The sequence below is a fragment of the Phragmites australis genome, chromosome 15, assembly GCF_958298935.1.
Source record: "Phragmites australis chromosome 15, lpPhrAust1.1, whole genome shotgun sequence".
Classification (NCBI taxonomy): Eukaryota; Viridiplantae; Streptophyta; class Magnoliopsida; order Poales; family Poaceae; genus Phragmites; species Phragmites australis.
In genome coordinates, this window is record NC_084935.1 from 17,417,613 (window position 1) to 17,443,162 (window position 25,550).

The following is a 25,550-nucleotide window of genomic DNA, read 5'->3' on the forward strand; positions in this document are numbered from 1 at the left end:
TTGGAGTTCGTACGAATTAACTATGAATTTTATAAGCTACCAGCTTCCAAGAAAGCCTGATAACCGCCCTGCGACCACTGCTACAGTACTCGGGGGTACCGGGGTGATCAGTGCTCGGTACCCGGGATGAACCGTGCTCGGGTGCTCAGGGTGAACAGTGCTCTGGTGCTCGGTGAACAGTACCCGGGAAGTGCTCGGGGTGAACCGTGCTCGGGTGCTCGGTGAACAGTACCGGGAGTGCTCGGGGTGAACAGTGCTCGGGTGCTCGGTGAACAGTACCCGGAGGTCCTCGGGGGTGACTGTGCTCGGGTGCTCGGGTGAACAGTACCCCCCGGGGAGTGCTACAGTAAATCAGTCTCGTGCAGCTTCAGAACAGCAGCCATTACGAAGGGAAAAACTGGGCTAAACTAACCTGGGAGTCTCTCTAAATCAAAAGTAAAAATGCCTAGAAGGATGTACAGGGTCTAGACTTTGCTCAACCACTTAGCAACATGATTCCTAACTCAAATCCACATAAATCATCATTTGTTCCCAGACTGAAGAACTTTAAGAACTTTGCCACCCTAGTTCCAGATTCAAGATCTATCCAACCAAAAATGAGCATACTTGCCATGGGAGCCTAGCAGACTCACCCAAGGTCCTTTGCTGAGGTTGGTGACCGCCAGTTGAAGGAGGAAACGACGGAAAATGGCTTTGAGAAGAGAGGAAAAACTACTGCTTCCTTGCTTCTCCCAAAGAACACCAAACAAGTTCAGAACCAGCTCGAATTCCTTCGGGGAAACTGAAAATGAATTGGATGGACGAGTAATCCTTAAGCTGGTGGTCACGTGAGTACCACATACGTACCTTGATCTTGCTCCCAGAGGTAGGGATCCAAAGGGGAAAAAGGGAGCCTAAGAGAGAGAGTGAGAGACAGCCAACTCCAACTTGCTTCCTCAAAAAGCCTTATCTGGTGGAGTGGGTGAGTAGTACGTATGGGCAAGCTTTTTAGGGGGAGAGAGAGTGTTGTTGCCCACCTATAGAGAGATATTTTCCACCCAAGTGGGCCCTATTTACCTAGAGGAAAGTCCAGACTTGCTTCTAGCTCCTTTATTTCTCTTAGTTTTTTTCTTCTCCCACCTCATTGATTCAAAGTGAGGTGCTCCAGTGACCCAAACTGGAACATGAAGCTGAAATTGCATGTTTTAGGATTAAAACACACAATTACGGATTTCAGGACGTGACAGTTTCGATCCTGAAAGTAAACACGTGCTATGACTACCGGAATGTCATTCTAGTTAATCATCGAGATTGTGACTGTGAATAATGATCCTCCTGGTGATTAACTAGAATACTATTTGGACGGTTCCCCTATAGTCGCTGTCTCGGACCTCAGGCTTCTCGGCGCCGGTGGTGTCGCCCCTACCCTCACCCCAACCGTAGGCTAGAGCGTTATCTTCTTCACCTTCTCTACCTCATCACGTCAGCATCTACGACATCAAACCCTACGTCTCCTCCTCTGGTGCCAACTAATTTGACAACGCCTACCCGCATGAGTGCCAAAGCAAGAGTTTAGATGCTTTTGCATTTCAATTAAAACCAATATATGTTTTGAGTTTTGAAGGATTTGTTTTTCAATTAAAACAAATTTGCTTTCTGAGTTTAGATGGATTAGCTTTTCAATTAAACAAATTTGCTTTTCTAAGTTCATACAGATTTCACCTTCTAGTCTTTTCTAATTTGCTTAAGAAAATATTCTATTTGCTCTTCCAAATATTGATCCGGCTGCTCTCGTGCCTCTGCTAATAATGATGATTTTGCTTATCAGATTGAAACAGTTTGTTTATAAGGTTGAAGTAATCCACCTAATCTAGATAGTTTGCCTAATGAGGAATGCAACTAATTAAGTATAATTTTCTAATTACAAGTGTGCAGCAGATGAACATTAACATGCACAGTCAGTATTTAGCCATATCTATGTTTTTATTAATCCTCGACACCTCCAAATGCATACCTCAAGGCTAACCGAAAAAGTATCTTTATCTCAACCGCTTTTTGACAAATTTTGTTTCTATAAGAAAAAAAATACCTTTTGCTATCCTTATCTTATCTTTTATAGCCAAACACGAATGCCTAGCAACTTCGAGAAAATTTGCTTTTGATGAAACAATGGGTCCAAACAACCTCTCCAAGTGCATACCTCAATGCTAACAGAAAAAGCATCTTTACCTCAACAACTTTTAAACAAATCGAAACCAGACAAAAGCTTGACAAATATACCAATAAGACGACCTACCGCGATGCATCAATGCATGACGTCCTTACTTGCCGCTCTCTACCAACTCTTCCTTTTGCTCGAGTAGTCGAGATAAGCATCCCACCCACGCACAGCACTATTGACACGTCACTTGGCCCAGTGCAAGCCGGCGTGAAGTCAGCATCCTTTCCTCCATTTCTCCTCCGGTTCTCCCCCTTTCTCCTCCTCTCACCATTCTAAGGGCGTGCTTGTTCCGTAGCTGCCTCGCCCCGCTCGCCTCGCTAGGCAAGGAGAGGCAAAGCAAGGAAGGAAGGGCGTTTGGTTTCCCTTTCCTCACCTCCCCTACCTCTCCTCTTCACCGACGGTCAAGGGCTTGCTTTGAGCGGCGCCCGAGCTGAGTTCGGTGCCGTAGGGCCCTGCGCGGAGGAGCTCGGTTTGGGAAGAGCTCGATTCGAGCGAGCAGCACCCCGACCTAAGCAAGGAAGGAAGGCTGTTCCAATCCAAACCCTAGCACTCCTCCGCCCGGACCCGGAGCCGCGGCGGCCGCTCCCGGTGGCGGGCGGGCTGGCGGCGGCGAAGGTGTTGTCCCTTTGAAGCCTTCTTCCGGGGAGGCGCATCCGGGGGTAGGATTTCTTTTGTCGGTGAGTCCTGTCTAGCTTTGATTGGTTGATTTTTTCCTGAATGTGCCGTGACCTGGAGCGATTAAGCCTTTGTCTGGGAGTGGGGTTGAATTAGTCGCGTGGGTGCTTCCGGTGTTGGATTAGTTGCTAATTTGTTTGATGTTAATTCATGAGTTATATCAGTTTCATGAGAACCCAGCCTTGGCTTGTGTGGATAGTGGAGATCGTTGTATCCTTACCAGATCAATCCTCAGCTTTGCTCCTTGCATGTCTCACCAATGCGGAATTTCTTTTGTGGTAGGTGACATACATCGACAATCTCTAAGCTCTGCATCTCCGGTCTTCGGTAGGCGCTGTGTGAGTGCGTGCGCGCGGTGGTGTGAGTGTGGGTGCGTCTACATGTTGCACTGGGGTTTCTCAAAAAAAAAAAATCAGTTCCGTGAGTGGGGTTGCGTTTATCAAACTTCAAAACTACCTGATTGTTACATTGCAGTATCATTCATACTTTGTACCCTGAATAGTCCTGCAACTTTCCCAATTTAGAAATAAAGCTTGCCTGATTGTTGACTTTAGAACTTATCTATCGTATGGAGAATTTCTTCAAAAGATTAGAGTACATGGTAGGTGTGGAATGTGTGCAAATTTTTGGTGTTAATCGCGCTGATGTGGCACTGCACGTGCTCAGGGATGCCAGTATGTACTTTTGTGATTGGCTATTGAACCACTTAACACACTTTACTGGTATAAATGTGCATTTAATTAGTTCTGTGACCAAGATTAAACATCCTCCATAAGTTCAGTGACCTGGACTGTAATTTACACATTTGAACAATCAGGAAAAGTTACTGCATCTTCAGAGTGCCATGATCAGTTTATTTTCATCAGAGAGCATTTCTTCATGTTTTAATCATTGGCTAAGGGAGCTTTTGCTATTGATATAGTTCTTTTCGTAGATCTTCTTTTATCATAACTGGAGTTTATGTTGATATTATTTTTTACGTACTTGTTATGTCATCGCTTCGTGTGAAAGGGTTAACCCGGAGATGCTATGTTTGGAACACAAAAGCTATAAACTGGAGTTTATGTTGATATTATTTTTAGGTACTTGTTACTTCTTTTTTGTATATATGTTGGGCTTATTCTGTAATATCATTAGATTGCTATCTTGTCCTTGCTTTTTTTTGCTGACATCATATTAAATGAGACAAGTTCTAACACGGTGTTGTACAATTACCATAATACACTGTGCTACCAAGCATAACCTGATATTTGTTTCCTTAGTTTTGACCTAGATACTAATTTTTTTTAGTTTGTACGCACTGAAATGTTGCATGTTCCTTGTTAAGCACTACAGTTGTGTTTCTTTTCTGTAGGTTAAGCTACTTTTTTTGCTTGGTGCTCTTGGGCTAATAAGTAATAACACACTGTTTGTCAAATAAAAAGGATAGAAGGCAATGAACTATTATCTGTTAACTGTTTAAAATAACAATGACTTATAGATCCTGCTTCATTGTTATTCTTTAGCCAAGACAGCTTGATGGAACCTAGGAAAGATGTTCGCTCTGCAGCTCAAAGTACCGTGCGTGGATCCTCAAGCTCAGCATGTATCAGTTCTCCGGTTCCAGAATACCCTAATGCAGGCACCATGAAGCCTGTCCTTAATTATTCAATTCAAACCGGGGAGGAGTTTGCTCTTGAATTCATGAGAGATCGAGCAATATCCAAGAAGAATCTTGTCCCTGGTATGTCCCATGACCAAAATGTTGCACCTGGTGTGGTTCACAAAGATTCTAGAGGAAGCCTTGGTGCTCATCATACAAGAGCGGAAACTAGAATCGATGCAGCAATTTTTTTGACCTCGGATAATCAGGAAACAGATGTTCAAGGAAAACCTTTCACTGTTAATGAAAATAGGAGTAGGCACATGTCAGCTATGTCAGTTCCGCGAGTTCCATCTGGTGGTGGTAGTAGTCATGGACTGTCTCTTGGCTATGCTTCTTCTGAGGCTTCAGACACTTCCAGAAGGATAAAAATCATCTGTAGCTTTGGGGGGAAAATATTGCCCCGACCAAGTGATGGAAAGCTTAGGTATGTTGGTGGTGAGACACATATAATTCGGATCAATAGGAATATTTCTTGGCAGGAGCTTAAACAGAAGACAACTGCCATCTATAATCAACCTCATGTTATCAAGTATCAGTTACCAGGTGAAGATCTTGATGCCTTGATCTCAGTTTCAAATGATGAAGATTTGAGAAACATGATGGAAGAATGTGTCTTCCTTGATAATGGGGATGGGTCCCAGAAGCTTAGGATCTTCCTCGTTTCCTCTATCGATTTTGATGACATGAGTTTCAGCCTGGGCAGTATGGATAGTGACTCTGGAATCCAGTATGTTGCTGCCATCAATGGAATGGATGGGGGATCTGTGAAGCCTTCAAGTGGGCATGGTTTTGTAAACACATCCATCAATGAGTTGGATGAGTTCATTAATTTCAATATTGATAGTAGGCAGGCAGATTCAACCAGAGACCGTTCAAATTTGGATACAGTGAATGCACCAAATTTGGTCCCTCCTGCTATGCTCCCAAGTCCAATGCCATCGGGTCTATCCGGTGATCGTTCAGCAAATTTGCATTCTTACCGTAGCCATGAGATGCAGCATGTGCAGGGTTCTGATTCCTCTTATCCAACTTACAATGAAAGATTTCATGACATTGAGAGCCAGATTTCTATACCTCTATCGGCACCGTCTGATTGCAGATATACCTCCCAGTATGCTCCTTACTCAGGAACTGCTTCATTGCGTTCTTTTGATCATCAGTCTAATCAGGAGGTCATGACGGAAGGATCAATGAAAAATGAAAAACAGGCTTCTGGTAAAATGACTCATCAAAATAGTGAATTCGATTATTTTCAATCCCTTGAAAATCTGAATTCTAATACTACGCATCATGACTCATCTATTTCAAATTATATGCATTCAGGGCCCCCCCTTAATGCTTCTGTTCAAGAAGGTCTAGCGATTTCTCTCCAACCAAGTGACAGTGTAAAGAGCCTAGAGACTTGCACAGCGCCAAGAGCTAGGTCTACAGCACAGGGTTCAGAGATGAGTGAAGATGACCGCCACTCTAGTGGAGCGTTTCCATCAGGCTTTTCGGACTTTCAGACTGATACGATGGATCACAGTTATAAGAATCCACCACCTCACCCTGGACGAGTCTTTCATTCTGAGCAGATTCCAAGGGAGCAAGCAGGTTTTCTGAACCGGTTATCTAAATCTGAAGATTCACTTAATCCTCAATTTCTAATTCTTCAATCGCAGTCTTGTGTTGAAAATGAGTACACTGAAGGAAATACCGACCCTGCATCTGAGGGGACTGAAAGATCAAATTTAGCAGTTCAGGCAATAAATTTGAACGATCCATCTGTGGATGATAGTCTCATACAGTTCGAGAAAGAATTTACCAATACTGTACAACAAACATCTCCGTTTGGTGAACAACTACTTGGTGAAAAGAGGTCCTCGAATGACATGAGTTGTAGAAATGCAGAGAAAATTACCCATGCAACTGAAAAGGTTGTAGCTAGAGGCCAACCGAATGAGAAAACTTCTCATGATGCAGAAACAACTGACCAGATGGAATCTCATGCTGCTGCACTCCCAACTGATGTCGAATCTGATCCTGTTGTACCATGTTCCACCAGCTCCGTGGATGCTTCTCACAAGGGACCTATTGTCCCAAACACAGAGAATACAGATATTGCTGGTGGTACCGATGAGAGGATCTCCCCTGATATTCTTTCTGATTTCTTTACAAATGCCAATGCTGCAGCACAGTCAACCAGTCCTTTTATTGATGCAGTCCATAGCTTGAACATGCCTAATTATGAACCCCAGCGGTGGTCATTCTTCAGAAATCTTGCACAAAACGAGTTTCCACAAAAAGATAAGGACCAAGACCTGGAAAAGATAGAGGAGGGAGTTTATCCATTTGCACGTTTAGAGCATGATGCAACTAATGTGAAGAATTTGGCTGATCAGAATAATTTTAATGTGGAAACACAAGCAGTACCTTCCCGCACGAATGTTGATTCAAGCATTTCACCTCCAAGTTTTATCTCATCACAGATCGACAATCCACCGATGATGAAGAATGTTGAAGGCTTTCAGGTTGACAATCCTTTTACAAATGTGCGTGAGATGATGCCATCTCTTCCTGAGTTTGAGGTATGCATGTCTATGAATAAGTGTGAAGTTCTTTTTATTTTGTGATTTTGATTGTGCTTAATTTTGAGATTGTTTACTTGGTCCCAGGAACCTAAGACCGAAGAGGGTAAAGCTGTTGGACCAGTCATGGATGCTTCCTTTAAAGATAATGATTTTGAATACTTGCAGGTATAAATGGCTTTTGGTTGCAGAGAAGTTTATGCACTTTCCTAGTAGTAATATCCTTTTGCATATTAAGAGTGCTTGGTTGTATTCCATAAGTACTATCACTCTGAGTCGATTCATGTTTGTGTTTGCCCACTGGCTATGCATCTGTATGTAGGTAAACCAGCATGTTATTTTTATGTAGGGAAGCCAGCATGTTCTTTTCTTTCCATGGTGCTGGCTTGAGTGAACTCTGAAACAAGAGGAATAACAGCATGTTAAACAGCAGAAAGGTGTGAAAAAGTAGTTAAAACAAGGGACCTGAAACTAGCTCCTGATCAATTTTGGGACTCTGGGTGCTGGCCACCTGCCACATAATGGTCTGAAATTGGCTAAATCCAACTGTAAAAAATAAAATAAAATCTGGACCAACCAAGAAGTAACTAGTTGAGTCCCAACTTTTTTGTCCAATCATGATATTTTAAAGTTTTTAGTTATTAAGTTGTTCCATAATTATGGTGAAACATTTGACTCGATATAAAGTAGCCCACCACCACGTAAATTGTTCAAATATGACAAATTGGCTGATGGTTCTTCACACTTGTAAAACCAACTGTTTGCCTTTTCTGGTTATTGCCTTTGAGATTCATGCCCAAAATGCCAAAACTAATGTAATTGGAATATGATTTCTCATAAAAAATCTTTTTAGTTTTGGGTTAATATATGGTTTTCAGAATATGGTGGCTTTTTTGATGTGTGTTTGATTTGGTTTAGTTCCCTATATTTGGATTAAATTATTTTAGGTACATCCTCTATGTAAAGAGGTGGTGTGAAATTCAGATTAAAGAAGTAATGAAGCGTCCTAAAGTCCGATCCTTACATATTTGTCCCATAAATCTAACCCCATATCTTATTTTTCTACTGGTGAGCTATGGTTCATCACACATGGTATGAGAGACAACACCATGCCTTTTGTTGCCGAAGTATCCACGGTTTCTCTACTTGATAAGATGAAAGTCCATTGTGGGAAACAAGATGCTTTAGTGGAGAAGTTGAAAGACCCGTGAAGGTGGCGCGACCTGTGACATCGCAACAGAACAAAAGGCAAATGCCATGGTGCAATAGTTTTTCAGTGGCACCAAGGCTTTGATGTCTTGAGTGTGGAGCATAGAGGGTGTCATGTATCGGACTATGACTTCGCTGTCGGCCGTGTTGTGTGCCACTTCATGGTGGAAAGACCTCCCCTGCTATCCCTCATAGATTCTGGATCCACTAATATCATCTTCAACTTTGAACAACACTAAGAAGTGTGCGTTGTTTCCTTGAACAAGCATCAAAGCCTTGATGATGACATCATGTAAAGGCCAATATCCCCATTGTGCCCTATTGTAGTGGTGCTACCTCCAATTGCTTCATTCATAGTTGGAGCACATCTCTAGAACGCACTATCATCTGAAGGCAGATGTTGTTGTCATGTTTAGTTGTTTTACTGGCCAGAAGTGACCACGACATCGTCCATGGCAACTCCGACATCATGAGCCATGCCAATTCCTTTAGCTTAAAGTGGGCACATCAAATGGGAAATATGAAAGTTTAGGAGTGGCTTCAAAAAATGCGGTGGTTTCAGAAGATGCGGCAGCGACGTGTAAGATCGCTGGACGTGTCAAAAAATGCTATGGTTTCGGAAGATGCGGCGGCGACATGTAAGATCGTTGGACGTGTCAAAAAACGCGTGGCTTTGATACCATGAAAGTTATGCTGCGAGGACGAAATTGCGATGCCTCAATTCATTACATGTACATGAGAGTTGTACAACAAAGAATCGTACATGTCAAATGCAGAAAGGCAATCAACCAGTGGCCATAATTCCTAATTTGGCACAGCTCCTGTTCCTTGTCCAACACTGGATGTGGAAAGGCAATCAACCGGTGGCCACTATTCCTAATCCAGCACAACTCTTGATGCGGCAATACTGGTGTTGCATGACAAGCGTAATTGAGTCCTCTAACAAGCTACGTTTGTTAAGTTATGAGTAAGTGTATTAATTTTGATTGATTAGCTTTTTTTCTTCCAAAGATGAGTTTGATAAGTTTGTTATGTCAATTATTGGTGCCTAAACCTATTGATGTTGCCTATTTTTTGCTTAGGAGAATAAATTAAGAAATAAACTCCTTCCATCAAGTCAAGAAAGATCAGAGCCTTTTGTCATGGCAGGGAGCAAGTTCTACCATGTGGAGATCAATCACCTTAGCCTTAACATTAACTTTGCGTTCTAAGGCCAAAATTATGGTCTACCTTCTCCATGACTCTATTGCAAGAGAGTGTGAGCTCATCACCTTGTGCTTGAAGATGGCGGTGAGAGAGCCTGTCATGGCTTTGGCCGAGGTGGACCATCTGATAATGCAGAACAAGATGTTCATGTCGGTTGTGTCCCCGTTTTGGCTGGAACTTCTAGCCAAGGCACACAACACAAGGCATGAGGGCGTCAGAAGACCCTCCATTGTCTCTAAGCGTTTTCAACTCTCATGCCTCACTTGATGGTTCAAAAGTTTGCCCTTGGGTGTTACTGTTTGTAAATGCAACAAGACCAAATAACTCCACCTGAGTGGCCTCTTTAACATCTCAAAGTCTGATAGGTCGTTTGGGAGGACACTTGTCTCGATTTTATTGAGGGATTTCATATGATGGCGGCAAGATGATTGCTAACAGGTTCTCCAAGTATGCTCACTTCATCGCTTTATGGCACCCCTACACTGCGAACTTAGTCTCCTTCGACAACATTGTGTGGTTTCATGGTCTTCGTTTCACCATTTTGAGTGTTGTGCTCAAGCAACCTCTAAGCAAAGCTATTCCACCTTGTCGATGTTAGGCTTCACACGTGCTACACTTTTCTATCTCTAATCTGATGCGCAGTTTAAGATCTTCAACCGCACCGATGCCTTGTACCTTCGTTATGTATGGGGATCGGCCAAAGAAATGGCCAGGTGCATTTCGAGCGCAATGGTCTTACAATTCTAACACCATTTCAAGCAGCTCTCCAAGTTGGATCCACTGTGTTATGGCCCTTTCTAGATAACGACAAGAGTTGTAAATTCTGATTTTTCATGTGGCTCTACTCAAGGAATTCTTTGGTAGTCCACTGAACTCTTATGTCTCCTCGCTAGATACAGTCCACGATGTAATAGTTCCTTTGTCACTCAAGGTGATCAAAGTTTGGCCCTCATCTGTGGTATTTGTGAGGTGCTCGATGACTTCACGGTAGAACTATCCGACATTCTAGCTCGAGGATGAGATGTTCCTCAAAGAGGGAGGAATCTTTTGGATGCGTTTATCACCTAGAAGTATCAATGCAAGCATTGGCACAAGGCAGTGTCCACAGTTGATGTAGTAGCACCAAACATGCTGTTATGGTAAACACCCGCCAGGAGGATAGCCGAGCGGCGTCAACTGCTAAGGGAGGGGTTGGGCTATAGATTGGTTAGACTTAGAACTATAGGGAGACATAAGGGAAGGAGACTGAAAACTATATTGATTTCTCTTTCTTGATTGATTTCTTAATCACAGCTAACGCTGTGTATATATAGTTGGCGAACCGATCTACAGAGTCATAATTCAAATTCAACTATAACTTATCTCTAGCTAAATTTGATTTAAACTACTAACTTTTCTCTAACTAATCTAATATGATTCGGTGCTACAGTAACTAAATAGTTCGTCTTTATTCCAACCGCCCATAACATCACTAACTCCCTCAGCAAACAGCTCGTCCTCGAGCTGAAACTAAGGTAGGCAAGCTTGAATTCCGCGATGCGCCATCAGCCAACGTCATGCCCTGCCATCGTCGTTCTAGTCGGTCGTCCTCAGCGTGGCATTATTGGTGACTAGTAGCTTCTCAAACTCTTGGAACTGGTGCTAGAACTCGGCGGGGGTTGGAGGATTGCCTGTCGGGTCCTTAACCTTCACCACTAGGGAAGACACGAAGCCGTTGTCGAGGCCGAGCCGGTAGTTGGGGCCCGTCAGCGCAAGCACCATGGGTGGCTGAGGCGTTGGCACCTGCATCATTGCCACTGGTGGCTATTGTTGCACGAGCACCGTCTCTTGCTTTGCTAGCGACGACGATGACGACGACTGTTGCGTGAACACTGCCTCTTGCTTCTGCTGTGGTTGCGATTGCTGCACGGATGACATGTCACTGTATAGCGTGGCCACCTGATTCGCGACCATCTGCTGCGCTAATTCGCGCATCTGTTGTTGCATGCTTTTCTGCAGATTGGCCACTACCTTGGCCAAGGTGTCCACGACCTCAATAGTAGAGCCCTCGCCTGATTCAGAACATGACATCTTTGATACTAAATGTTAGGGTAAACACCCGTCGGGAGGATAACCGGGCGGCGTGGGCTGCTAGGGGAGGGATTATACTATAGATTGAGAAGATGTATTCAAAGGACCAAGCTAGAAAATCTTGAATTGTTCTATTTTTTATGAAACCATACTGATTTTGATGGATAATAGAAATAATAACTGACTGGAGTCTATTGGCCATAAGCTTAGTGATAATCTTAAGAACACAATTCAGCAGAGAGATAGGCCTGAAATCATTAACCCCTACTGGGTTATTATTTTTGGGTATGAGCGTGATAAAGGAGTTGTTGATTGCCTGCAAACTAAGACTGCCCTTGAAGAAGTTGTTGCAAAGGTCATAGAAATCCTCTTTGATGATGTTCCAGCAGCTTTTAAGGAAGAGCCATTGAAACCATCTGGTCTTGGGGATTTATCATTGGGCATTTGAAGAACAATCCTACCAATTTCATCCTTGCTAAAAGGAGCAGAAAGATGATCTAGATTATCATTTTTGATTACAAGGTCTTCTAGAGCAAAGTGCATCAATGGATTATGCGAGGTTCCCATTCTAGCTTTATAGGTCTCATACAAAATTGCAGCCTTTTCCAAATGACTAGTAACAATTCTACCATCTTGAGATTCTAAACTAGTAATAGTATTATGTCTGAATCTTTCTGTAGCCGCAGCATGGAAGAATTTTGTACTTTCATCCCCAAATTTAGTCATCTGATAGTGTACCTCTTTCTCCAATAATCCTTCTTGTACTGTAGTAATCTAATGATATGATTTTTGAGGATAAGTCTGAAGTTTCTTTCTTGGGTGAAAAGGGATCTTTGCTCTTCTAGCTTATCCAACACATTTAAAACAGAGTTGCATTCTTTTATCAAATTATTGAGCTTTGATATTCCTTTGCTCCACCTTTTCAAGGCTATCCTTAGAAGCTTGAATTTAGCTGAGATTTTGGTAGCACTGTTGCTAGATCGTACTTTAGATTTCCAAATACTTTCTACAGTTTCAAAGAAACCCGGGTGATCCATCCAAAAGTTCTCAAATCTGAAGACTTGTGCCTTAGGGGTGGAGGTTTGTATTTGCACCATGCAAGGGATGTGATCCGATAGAGGTTTGACCAAAGGTTGAAGAAGAGTATTAGGGAAATTTGAAGACCAATTGACTGTGGTGAAACACCAATCCAACTGTTCTTAAGCAGTAACGAAGTAAAACCTCTCCCCTGTCTTAAAGTAAACCCTCTAAATTTCAAGATTGGGCCTTTTTCAATATGCCAATTCCTTTAAAAGTGGGGAAGTAATAAATAGGCACCAACCTAAGAGAAATTAGTTGAAATGAAATTTTAGTTTGTGATTATCATGTTGTCATGAAATACTCTTGAAAAGAAACTTCCGCTGAAGCTACCCTACGCTCTGGTCTTAGACATTGTTGCGAAATACCACACAGAACCAATTCGTTATGTTGCATTACTGTAAAACTGTTAACATATTGAAAATCTACTGCAATATACTAAATTCTTCATATTGGATTTTACTAAGTCTCTATTTTTTTTTCTTTTGGGTTTCATCTCCATAAGACTGTTGTTGTTGCTGCTAATTTTTTTTTCTTAGATTCAAATGACAATTAATTTAGGAACACTACCGCTGATTTGGATTCGTCTAATGATAGGGAAAATTGTTGTCAGAAGGTTAACCAACCATGGATATCAAAATCTACAATAATTAGCACTGAATTACACGTGTGCTAACTTGTTGTGAAATTACAAAAGTAAGGTGCAATCACTTGAAGGGGTAGGTATAATAAATCAAGAAACTAGAGTGACAAGTCTGATGTTTTTTCCACAAATATGTTGCTACTGTGGTAGCCACGGAAAGGAAAAGGCCAAGCAAAGATTAAAAATCATTTGCTATCTTAATATAGTGATGAAGATGAAAAGGGATAAAAGGTTTTGATGCAAAAGGCGCTGTCACTGCATCTTTGGAAGTAAAGGCATTCATGTAGAATGAGGTTGTATATCTTGGTTCTTCGATATCATTCTGCTGAGGCAAGGTCAATATTTTTTAGATTCCAATTAATGTTTTCCTTAATTTGATATTACTTTTGGTAGTCTGCTTCTGAAAATAGGCCATGAGATGAGCCATTCTAGTGTTTTCCACAGTGAACTAGTGCAGATGCAATCTACCATCCTGCTATTTCTTTGTGGTCCTTGTTAGGTGCATGTTTAACTAGAATGTACATTTGGTCATTTGGCAATCTCCATGAGATACTACCCCTAGTTGTTTCTCGTCCTGAAATTCCTGGGCATGATTGACAGTATATCTTCATTTTGTCTTTTGTGAATTTTATTTGTTAAATTAGGCCACAAAGAATGGCAAATCTTCTGTTTGGAAAGTCCAATGGTTGTGCCTGGAAACGGCAGTACACTCATTTGATTAATTTCTTTATGAACTATCTGGCTGGAATATTGAACTTAGAAATATTTCTCCACAGATCATCAAGAATGAAGACCTTGAAGAGCTTAGGGAACTTGGTTCTGGCACATTTGGAACTGTGTACCATGGAAAATGGAGGGGAAGTGATGTGGCCATTAAGAGAATAAAGAAAAGCTGTTTTACAGGAAGATCTTCAGAGCTAGAAAGACTAGTAAGCTCTGAACCACCATTTGTTATATACCTGCAATAAGTATTTCTTATTTTATTTGACATTATTTTTGGAGTCCTACAAAATATTGCAGCAGGACATGAAATCAAAGGTCACAGCACTATCTCAGCATAACAACTCTTGACCATATTAGGGACTTATTGTGCGATTATGTAATGTATTAACAATTTCTACATGCACCATACTAGACATGGTCCCACCAAGTCCAAATGTTGATGACTATGTCCCCACTTCCACCATAGCTCAAAATAATCTAATAACCATCAGCGGACATCATGTCATCAAGCATCAAAATTTACCTTCCATTCTTGGTTTTTCAGGCACATGAATTCTGGCGGGAAGCTGAGATTCTCTCGAAGCTTCATCATCCAAATGTTGTGGCTTTTTATGGTGTTGTAAAAGACGGGCCAGGTGGTACCTTGGCGACTGTGACTGAGTTCATGGTTAATGGTTCTCTTCGACATGTTTTGCAACGCAAGGACAAGTAATTGCCTTTTGTGGTTCTTTCATTTTACCTGTTCTTTACTGTGAATAACAAAATGTTTTTTCTTACTGGACAGATATCTTGATCGTCGTAAGCGGCTTATCATAGCAATGGATGCAGCATTTGGCCTAGAGTATCTACACTCGAAAAATATTGTGCACTTTGATTTGAAGTGTGATAACTTGCTCGTAAATCTTAAAGATCAATCGCGTCCTATATGTAAAGTGAGTTCCATCTATAGTGTTATTATTTATATAACTGTTCTGTTTATATCTTCTCAATTGCTCTGCATTCTACTCATCAAGCGAGTTTATCATTTATGTTCAGGTTGGTGACTTTGGCTTATCCAAAATAAAAAGAAACACACTAGTTTCAGGTGGTGTGAGGGGCACACTCCCATGGATGGCCCCAGAATTACTCAGTGGAAGCAGCAATAAGGTGTCTGAGAAGGTAAAACCATAATTCTTGGGTCTTTCCATAATGTTCCATACTGGAGCACGAGTTCAGCACGTGGTTGTCATTTATACTTTCAGGTTGTAGATTTATCATGTTCATTCAATTAGGAGGCAGTAATATCTATATTTGCTTCAGTTTTATGGTAAAAAGTTACATTTTAGGTACTCAGTATTGTTTCCACTGCTTCAGGTTGATGTATTTTCCTTTGGTATTGTAATGTGGGAAATCCTCACTGGTGAAGAACCTTACGCCAACATGCATTATGGTGCTATTATAGGTATGTAGTTTATTCCCTACAGAATTCTCCATGAATTGTTTGTTTTAACTTAAGGTTGTTTGCTGGTTTTTTCTTTTGGTTTCCCTTTCTTTGTGAGAAAATGGTGTTCTTCCCCTGAGTCCCACTTCTGCTGAGATTCGATTTATATGTCGACTGATGATTGTGTAAACTGAAAATCCTGTATACTAATAAAAATGTAATTTTAAACTATAACCATATAAGGTCTTTTTGGCTTTTCGGAACTACATTGCGCATAGTGGGTCGTGGACTGTTGGATCTTTCACCAAAAGAGCCAACAAAAGCTACTAGTTTAGAGAAAACAAAAAAGTGAAAACAGCCTCATCAGCATAGTTTTGATATTGGTCCTGGGAGTGGGAGCTTGACCCGCTAACAAGAAGTGTTGCAGCCTGCAGGTAACTACCCTTTTCTTAGAAAGGTCATTACCCGTTGGCCCAATGAAGTATTGTTTTTTTTACTTCGAACTAGTTAGACACTTATTTGTACTTAAACTGAAATAGAAATGCTAAAATGTCTGATAAAATTAATGTAACAATACCAAAATAAGTGTTCTGCTTGAAAGCTGCACATCCATTCCTGTTCCTGGTGGTTTTACCATATCACCATTGGAGTCAACCACCTCCACATAGGTATAAGGTATCATTATCAGTTTTACATATTGGTTATGTATTCGACATATTTGGGGATAAACACATTCCACCTAGCTCAAACAATCACATTTTAAATGTTTGAAATTTGGAGTGAAAAGACATGGCCTTCAACTGTTTGGCCATAACGAAACATGCAGGTTGGAATGTTCATAGTCTATCTGATTGGTTGAACCAGACAGAATCACATATAAAATGAAACACATTACTTATCCCTAATATGCTTGAGATCATTTAACAGCTGCGGAACTGATATGGCTAGATTGTGGAACTTACTCACCCTCTTCTGAGGCTCTGAGCAGCTATTAGATGGAACCTTAAACTTTATTGATGCTTTTTAAAATCGAACAATCCAAACTCTTAAATAGAGCTGGCGCCTAACATATCGACTAACAACCCTATCTCCAACTTAAACTGACTAACAATCATATCTGAATTTAACCAATCTATCTAAGCTAACATACTCTATCTCTAATTAAACATCTATCCATCTGCCGAAGCAGCTGCAACTGATCCTCCTGCATTTGCCGGACTCGCCTGTTGCTACCGCCTAAAGACGCGTCCGACAAAAGTGTCTACAACATTTCCGCCCTCCTGGTGAAACAGCTCGTCCTCGAGCTGGAACATCGAGTACTGCTGAGTGAAGCTCTCAAGGGTCTCCCACGTTGCATCTGCCACGCTGCTTCCGATCCATTGCACCAAATCTTTCCAAGTGCCATGGTTGAGCCGAGAACGAACAATATGAGCTCGCTTCGGTAGAATACACCTATGCTTGATGTGTGGCAAGCGAATAATGTCTTTAGGAGGGTCGCCAACAAACTTCTTCAGGAAGACCGCATGCAACCTGACCAATGCGCTCAACAATTTGAAATGGACCATACTACTTGGGAGCAAGTTTGTCGGTCGACTTGTCCGTAATTGTCGTCGTCGTTTGATGTCGTAGTTGCAATCAGACCCAATCGCCCATCGTGAATTGCACATCGTGATGCAATCATCATAGGACAACTTCATAGCATCCTAAGCCAGACGCAAACGTTCCTGAATTTCCGGAGAAATTGATCATGATCCTGCAACTGCTTGTCCACTGCGACTACCCGCGGCAGGCCTAATTAATAGGAGATCAGCTCAGGCGGTGGACGACCATACACCACTTAGAATGGAGTGGACTTCAAGGACGTCTGAAACAAGTGTTGAAGTAATATTCGGCCCAAGGCAATCATCGAAGCCTACTGCACGGCCAATCCCCCGCAAGGCAACGCAGATAACACCCAGAATCCTGTTAGTCACCTCCGATTGGTCATCCTTCTATGGGTGAAAGGCCGAACTGAGCTATAGCTTGATTCCCATGAGCTTGAACAACTCGGTCCAGAAAGACCTCGTAAACATGGGGTCACTATCGCTCACGATCGAACACGGGATGCCATGTAATCGGAAGATGTGATCAAAAAATGCCTGAGCTACTAACAGTGCTGTATATGGGTGCCCCAACGCGATAAAGTGGGCGTATTTGGAGAACCGGTTCACCACAATCAACACCACCGACGTGCCAGACACCTTAGGAAATTCTTCAACGAAGTCCATAGTGATGTCCTCCCAAATTGCCCAAGGCATGTCCAAAGGTTAGAGGAGTCCTGCCAAATTGCCCGAGGCATGTCCAAAGGTTGGTGAAGGTGTTCAGTTTTATTCTGTTGGCAATTCACACAGCCTTGGATGAAGTCAAGTACCAGTTTGGTTGCGTGTCGGTTGAAGGATGCACACAAACGGTGTAATGTCTTCTGGACACCCTCATGGCCAACCCTGTATGCCACTGCAAAGATTCGTGGACACAATTGCGACAATGTCGGCACGAATATGCGTTCCTTATGGAGGATGAATCCATCCACCAATGTCCAGTGATCTTTCTTGGCCTGCACCTCTAGCAAGGGGGCAGCTTCCTGCTAAACCTCCTGAAAAGAGCAAACTCCGGTGTGGATAAAGCATGGATGGAGGTCTTGTCTTCATCACGACACGAGAGCACGTCAGCTACTACATTTTAGCGTCCTGGCCAAAACTCCACCGAGAAATCATAACCGAAGAGCTTGCTGACTGATGTATATTGTGGTATCGTCGAAAGGCATTGATCCAATAGGTACTTCAGACTATAATGATTGGTGCGGACCACGAACAACGCACCCAAATATATAGCCGCCAGTGCTACACAACCTTAACAAGTTCAATGAGTTCGCGCTCGTACGTGGCTAGCTTGGCGTGGTGAGTAGCTGCGTCCTGAGTGAAGAACGCGATCGGCCCGCCTCCCTGGTGCAGTGCCTTGCCAAAAAACTAATCTCAACGCTTCATAGTCGATGTATAATGGTTGATCAAAATTCAGCAACTGAAGCATCGACCCCTCCATTAGCGCACGTTTGAGTGTTTCAAACGCGTGGTCTGCTTCAGCCATCCAAATGAAGGCCTCTTTCTTCAATAGCTGCGTTAATGGTTGGGCCACTGCGCCATACTCCTTGTTGAATTTGCGATAGTAGCCTGTAAGCTCGAGGAAGCCCCGAAGCGCACGTACTGCCCCCGGCGTCAACCATGCTTGGACTACCTCTATTTTTGCCGGATCTATGGCAACTACTTGACTTGAGACGATGTGGCCCAGGTATGCCACCCTTTGCCCATCGAACAAACATTTGGATTTCTTCACCGGGAGTTGGTATTCTCGCATCAACAAAAAGATCGCTCGAACATGCTGCAAATGTTCAGACAAAGACGCGTTGTAGATTAGGATATTGTCGAAGAAAACAAGCACAAACCGTCGAATGATCGCCTTCAACACATCATTCATTAGTGCTTGAAACGTCAAGGGAGCATTGGTAAGCCTGAACAACATGACCAGGAAATCATAGTGGCTGTGGTGAGTGCGAAACACCATCTTCTCAATGTCTGGTGGGTGCATCAGAACTTGATGGTAGCGGCTGCGAAGATCCAATTTTGTAAAGAACCATGCACCCTTCAATTCATCGAGCACCTCATGGATGACTGGGATTGGAAATTTGTCCTACGCTGTCTTGGCATTCAGAGCACGATAGTCGACACAAAAGCGCCATGACTCATCTTGCTTGCGAACTAGAAGAACATGTGATGAGAAGGCCGATGTGCTCTCCATAATGATCCCCTAGCGCAACATCTCCATACATTGATGCTCAATTTCATCTTTGAGTAATTGAGGATAACAATATGGTCGGACGACAATGGGCGTAGTTCCTGGTAATAGATGAATGCGATGGTTGAAACGTTGGCGTGGAGGAAGACCTTGCGGAGCCTCGAAGATGTCCGCAAACTTGGCGAGCAGCAAGCAAAGGAGGTCGTCCGATTGTAACGCATGAAGGCGAAGTGTAGGTGTGATGTCCATTCCAATCCACTAACATGATGATCGTCGCGCCAAAACGACATGGACAAATGCTTGAAGTCCCATAAAACCGGTCCTAAGGTGTGTAGCCACTGTACGCCCAGAACCAGGTCATACCCCTCCAAAGGAACCACATAAAGGGTAATGGAGAAAGGTTCCCACCTATCTTCACAGACGTCGTGGTGCAAATTCCTGTGCACAAAAAGACGATCACTGTTCGCGAGACCCACTGTTATGCCTAGTGGGGCGTCGGTGCGAGGCTGAGGCGACATGCAGTTTGGTCGGCCACAAAGTAGTGGGTGGAGCTGGTGTCGACTAAAGCTCGCAGAGTCTCGCTAGCAATGTTGACTGACAAATGCATCGTTTGGCCCGACACAATCCCAGTGATGGTGTGCATAGAGATCCTAGGGCCGTCCTCTGGTGTCACCTCCGGGGCAATAGCATCTTCAAGCTCCAGGAGATATGATGGTCCTTAGAAAACTTTCCGTGTAGTTGAAGCACAAGCCTTTTAGGCGACGCTCTGCCATCCCCGCATGCGACAAGCATGTGAAGCGTGTTCCAGGCTTAAGGACCGTGCGAGGTTGCTGCGTCAGAATTGAAGACACGGATGGCGCTAAGGTGGATGGGGGCACACCTTTCTACTGTGATGGCGTGGACGTCGTGCCGCACCTAACCGGAACAACATGAGGATGAGTCAGCTGCGTCCTCGATCGCGTGTTCTTATCGTCAACGTCTAGGCGCCGGGCAAAAGCTCGAGCCAAGCTCATGACGTCCTCCAAGGTCGTAGGATGTTGCAACTCGACGTCGGTATGAAGAGGATTCTGAAGGCCAGCTGTGAATTTGTGCACTTGTTGCATCTCTGTGATGCCGTCGTGCCGAGAAAGAAGCGTCAAGAACTACTCCTAAAATGCTTCACGGATCTTGTGCGATGTAGATGCATCAATTCACCAAAAGGATTACTACGAACAGGTGGTCCGAAACGGCCATTGACGAAATTGACGAACTACGACCAAGTCGGGACACCACGGTTGCGTTCCAAACGATAATATCATTGGCTTGCTGATCCAGCCAAACCTTCTCGTCATCTAGAGTGCATTGAGCTAAGAACTATTCACAGTGGTGAATCCACATGGGCAGATCATCCTTGCCATCATAATCCGGAAATCGAAGCTTGTGGACATGCGTTGCTGGGCGGGCAATTTATATGCTGGCACTACCGGTCATCGTCCTGGCCAGGCACTGCCGGTCTCACGCGCGAGCTGTTTGCTCTGCAGATGATTTATGGCGACGTTCAGCGAAGCAAACTATGTTTGGATGTGTGCAATGTCATTGTTGTTGCGGTTGACGGTGAGCAAGAGCCAATCGAGCTTGGATGCGAGGTCGGCCATGGTCGCAAGATCGCCCATACCAAAGATGATATGGTTAGATTGTGGAGCGTACTCGGCCTCTTTCGAGGCTCTGAGCAGCTATTAGATGGAACCTTAAACTTTATTGATGCTTTTTAAAACCGAACAATCCAAACTATTAAATAGAGCTGGCGCCTAACAGATCGAGTAACAACCCTATCTCCAACTTAAACCGACTAACAATCATATCTGAATTCAACCATAAACCGACTAACAATCATATCTGAATTCAACCAATCTAACTAAGCTAACAGACTCTACCTCTAATTGAACATCTATCCATCCACTGAAGAAGCTGCAACCGATCTTCCTGCATTTGCCGGACTCGCCTATTGCCGCCGCCTGTAGACGCGTCCGACAAAAGTGTCTACAATAGGAACAGACCAGATCCTTCCTTTTGGACAGGGCAAATCCTTTGTCTATTTGGGCACTTCCTGCTGTTTAGAAATCTAGAGATTTCTTGAGAGAACCATGTTAGGTGATATCATGTAAGCTTCTAGCCTGGTGAGTGGTTACTAGTCCTGTTTGGCACTTCGTTTATGGTTGGCGGCCGCTGGACTGCTTTGATAGAAACTTTTTCATTCATTAATTATAGGCAAGGAAAAGTAGTACAGATAAGGCTATTTAACCGTTTGCATCTTATTCATCATTTTCTCCTCTTAGTTTTTCTTTATTTCTCATTTGCCAAATTAGTGATGTCCTGGTACATAACAACAAACTTAAATATGAATTCTTTGATATCTAATTAGATTTATGAAGGCAGTTTTCTTGTAAGGATTAATTTTTTGGTTGCCGCCACTCAATATGGTGAAAATTTGGTTGCCTAGTATTCCAAGTTATCATGATACTTCACAGCAATCCTATGATGAAAATCGGTTGTGCTTATGTGTATTTTGTTATTTTCCAAGATCCTAATATTTTCTTTTCTTTTCGGCAATTAGCACATAACATGGGATTTTTGAAACTCTTGCAGGGGGGATTGTGAACAACACACTGAGGCCGCCTGTACCAGCATCGTGTGATTCGGAGTGGAGAAGGCTAATGGAGCAGTGTTGGTCCCCGGATCCGGCACAGCGCCCAGCATTCACAGAGATAGCTGGACGACTTCGCTCCATGTCCGTTGCGGCAAATCAGGCGAAGGTGACCAAATAAAGTGTGCAGGCGGAGCATTCCCCTTTAGGCTCCAATTTGTAGTTTTCTTTTTCCCTTGGAGGGTAATATATACATGTATGTTATCGAGTTGTGTAAAAATGAGTGCTTTGATTTATACCATCTCATGGGTTGGGCTGTATCCTGACTCTATTTGGAGGTTGTGATGTGTAGAACTTTATATGGAATTTGGAGAATGGTCATTGACAGGTGTTACTCCATAAACAGAAAGCAGGGTTGTAATGTACTCAAAACTGTGAATAAGAAGCTCCTACAACTTTGCAAAAGAGTATATAAAAAGTTTCTGTTTAAGCATTTTTCGGTGTGTCTACATTATTTTTCTTACACCATCTATAACAGGGTTGCCATACGTTCCCTATGGTAAGGTCAGGTGGTTTTATCGTCTTTTTGAGTAGCTTCTCTTGAGAAATACTCCCTCCAATCTCAAATATAAGTCCATTTAGGTTTTTAGCTTTGACCATAAATAGCTAAATAATTATATAGATTGATAACATAAGTTGATGTTACTAGATTTTTCATTAAATACTTTTATACTATATATATATTTCTATTTAAAATAATATATTTTTATAGATATTATTAATCAAAGTATCATATTGGAGATCGTGTCTATATCCTTATTAACTTATATTTGGAATCAGTGGAAGTAGACCTTTACTGGTTATCAGTTCTAGTTGTTTACACACAAATGATGGTGTCACCCTCTAGTCTGATTTAAATGAAGTTTTAGCACTTGGGATAACGGCTGGAAATAAGTGATGTTTGGGAAGTTTCAACCCGGTTTGCCACTACAACCCGTGTGAGTTAATTTCCTGCATGAGTTTTGAATGCCTGTGCATGCTCCCGAAACACTTAATGCCTGGGCAGGACGACGTTGTTCATGGTCGCGCCGACAGGAGCGCATTGGAAGGCAAGAGTCTTCATGGCTGGTGATGCAACTAAAGCCAGGACTTGTGCGATGGGTAGGAAGATGGAGGAAAAATATGGTGAGTTCGATTAGTTTTGTTTTATTAGTTGATTGGTGTTCATGATTCTAGTCATTCAAATGTGTTTCTTCCACAACATGTAGAAGTGGCACATCAACGGACAGAGAGGGATGTTCTTGACAGAGAAATGGTGCTTTTCATAACTGAACTAAGAAGAATTTGGTTTCCAGTTTGTGAATCATGTCCCTCTTCGCTTCTAGGATCTGGTTCATAGGAAATAGTGCCTGATTCAATGGATAGCGAAGTCGTGCCTGATTCCATAGTGAGTGAAGTGCCTGATTCCATGAAGATCGAAGTAGTTCCTGACTCCATGGAAAGCGAAATAGTGACTGATTCAATGGAAGTCAATGCTGATGTCAACATATTTACCTCCAAAGAAGAAGAAGAGGCAATGACTCGTATCACAGATGAACTACAGATGATTTGGTTACCTGTGTGTGATCTTGTTTTGAAAAAGAGGTGAGTCAAGATCTTCAGCACACAAACAATTTTTTTCCTATGCGTCGTGGAAAATTGGCACACTACTACAGAACACCACATAATAGCTGTCACCTTTAGTGCTGGTTCAAAGGAACCGGTATTGAAAGTGGTATCAGTGCCGGTTCTAAAACTTCCGCCCGCGATCGAGGGTCTAGAGTTAAGAACCGGCACTGATAGTAACAGTGCCGGTTTATGGTTAGAACCGGCACTGATAGTCTGCTACAGTATATATATAGCCCATCTTCTTCCTCATCTCGACCCAGAACAGAGCCGTCGCCGCCGCAGCCCAGTGTTACAGCGCTTCCTTGCCATTTTTTTTGGCGATTCAAGGGTTTTTGTGTGGTAGCCTTCAAATTTTGGAGGAGTCAACTGTTTTAAGGTTAGTGAGATATATATTTCATTTTTGGATAGATTACTTGGTAGATTGCTCTAGGGTTGATGATGGATGGTGCTTGTTCCATGGTTATGGATTTAGAGATGTAGTTGAGATCTAATTTAGGTAAAGTTTGCAACTTTATCGTTATTAGATGTATAGAGATTATCTACATTTGATTCTTAGTTGGATTTTAGTTGCTAGATTTCTCTAGGTTTGAATTTAGGTGGTTGTTAGTTGGTGTTGAAATTTGGAATGAGCAAGAGCTCAAATATCCATATAAATTAGAGAAAGGTCGCAATTTTTTCATTGTAGATGATTTAACGAGTAGATTAAAAGTCACATGTAAATAGAGTTGGGTACCTACATTAAAATCTATGGATAATTGCAAATTTGCCACTTGTTGAACCGTTATTGCCATTCAAAAATTGCAAAAATACCGCTAGAGCTGTCATTCGAGTGGCATTCAAAGAATAAAAAATCAGGGAGGTATTTGCAAAATGTCCCTAAAATCTAGCTCTAATTTTCTAGTATGTGGATTGCGTATATTTTTAAAGTCATGAATTTTAATAATAATCCAGTAGATTTCCTCTGTTAATTAATCAACATAGTGAATTTAACATGTACAGTTGATAAAATACTGTGTTGTAGGGATGGCACGTCCACCCACGGGTCGCAATCAGACTCGGCAGCCTTTGGAAGGCGGGTCTCCCGACCCGGCCCAAGTACCGGAAGGAGATGGGCTCTCAAATAGGGACCAATCAGGATGCGAGGTAATTCGATGAATATGTTCTAGATTTTGAAATGGTTAATGATTATAAGTCCAATGTGTCTAATTATAATGATTTACAGATAGACCGGTCATGGATGTACAAGCAATGAGGGCCAGAGTTCATTGTTGGCATCGAGGCTTTTTTGAGGGCTGCCGCGGCGTACAAGAAGCAAAAAGGGAAGCGTGACGAGCACTATATATGCTGTCCGTGTGTCGACTGCAAGAATGAGAAGCGGTTTTCAAACATAGAGCAGATCCGTGCACACTTGATTCGCAGGGGTTTCAAGGCTGGCTACACCCATTGGACTGAGCACGGTGAACTTGCAGATGTTGGGCATGAAGGGCAACCAACAGTCGAAGGAGACGGAGGCAACGATCCGACGGCTAACGAATACTTCGATATGTCGGCATTTGAAGATACTTTTGTCGAGAACGATGATCGGGACACTTTTGTTGGTAATAATGAAGAAGGCATAGAACAAATGTTGCGCAATGGGGAGGGGGACTTCACCATTGAAAGACAACATCAAAAGTACCAGTATATGATAGAGGACGCTAAAACACTAGTTTACCCGAACTGTAAAGATGAGCATAACAAGTTGCATGTGGTGCTGACACTGATGCAAATGAAGGCTAGCAATGGTTGGGCCGATAAGGGTTTCAATGAATTGTTATAATTCTTGAGGGAATTGCTTCTAGAGGGGAACGTGTTACCCGAAAACACGTACCATAACAAGTAGGTTGTCTGCCCGTTGGGATTGGAAGTAGAGAAAATACATGCATGTGGAAACGACTGCATGTTGTTCCGCGGCGAGGATGCAGACTTGGAAGCGTGTCGCGTTTGCAATGCACCA

General features: G+C 42.6%; 1 protein-coding gene and 1 long non-coding RNA gene across 4 annotated transcripts; both read left to right on the forward strand.

Moving 5' to 3' along the window:
• The first annotated feature begins 2,351 nt into the window (after window positions 1-2,351).
• On the forward strand, window positions 2,352-22,379 carry LOC133892437 (uncharacterized). 3 transcript variants are annotated; one of them, XM_062333209.1, is made up of 10 exons: window positions 2,352-2,877; window positions 3,887-3,957; window positions 4,381-7,087; window positions 7,175-7,255; window positions 14,069-14,221; window positions 14,560-14,723; window positions 14,800-14,947; window positions 15,051-15,173; window positions 15,369-15,456; window positions 21,889-22,379. In XM_062333209.1, the coding sequence occupies exons 3-10, from the start codon at window positions 4,394-4,396 to the stop codon at window positions 22,065-22,067; spliced, it is 3,630 nt and encodes a 1,209-aa protein (XP_062189193.1). In that variant the 5' UTR covers window positions 2,352-2,877; window positions 3,887-3,957; window positions 4,381-4,393; the 3' UTR covers window positions 22,068-22,379. The 3 variants fall into 3 exon arrangements, with proteins under 3 accessions (XP_062189193.1, XP_062189192.1, XP_062189194.1); XM_062333210.1 differs by lacking the exon at window positions 3,887-3,957 and having other exon boundaries at window positions 2,354-2,877; window positions 4,381-5,735; window positions 5,844-7,087; XM_062333208.1 differs by lacking the exon at window positions 3,887-3,957.
• A 565-nt stretch (window positions 22,380-22,944) lies between these two features.
• Window positions 22,945-25,242, forward strand: LOC133893618 (uncharacterized). The gene is made up of 4 exons (XR_009904540.1): window positions 22,945-23,071; window positions 23,155-23,530; window positions 24,576-24,697; window positions 24,777-25,242. It is a non-coding gene; the product is annotated as an uncharacterized LOC133893618 (long non-coding RNA).
• Window positions 25,243-25,550: the final 308 nt, after the last annotated feature.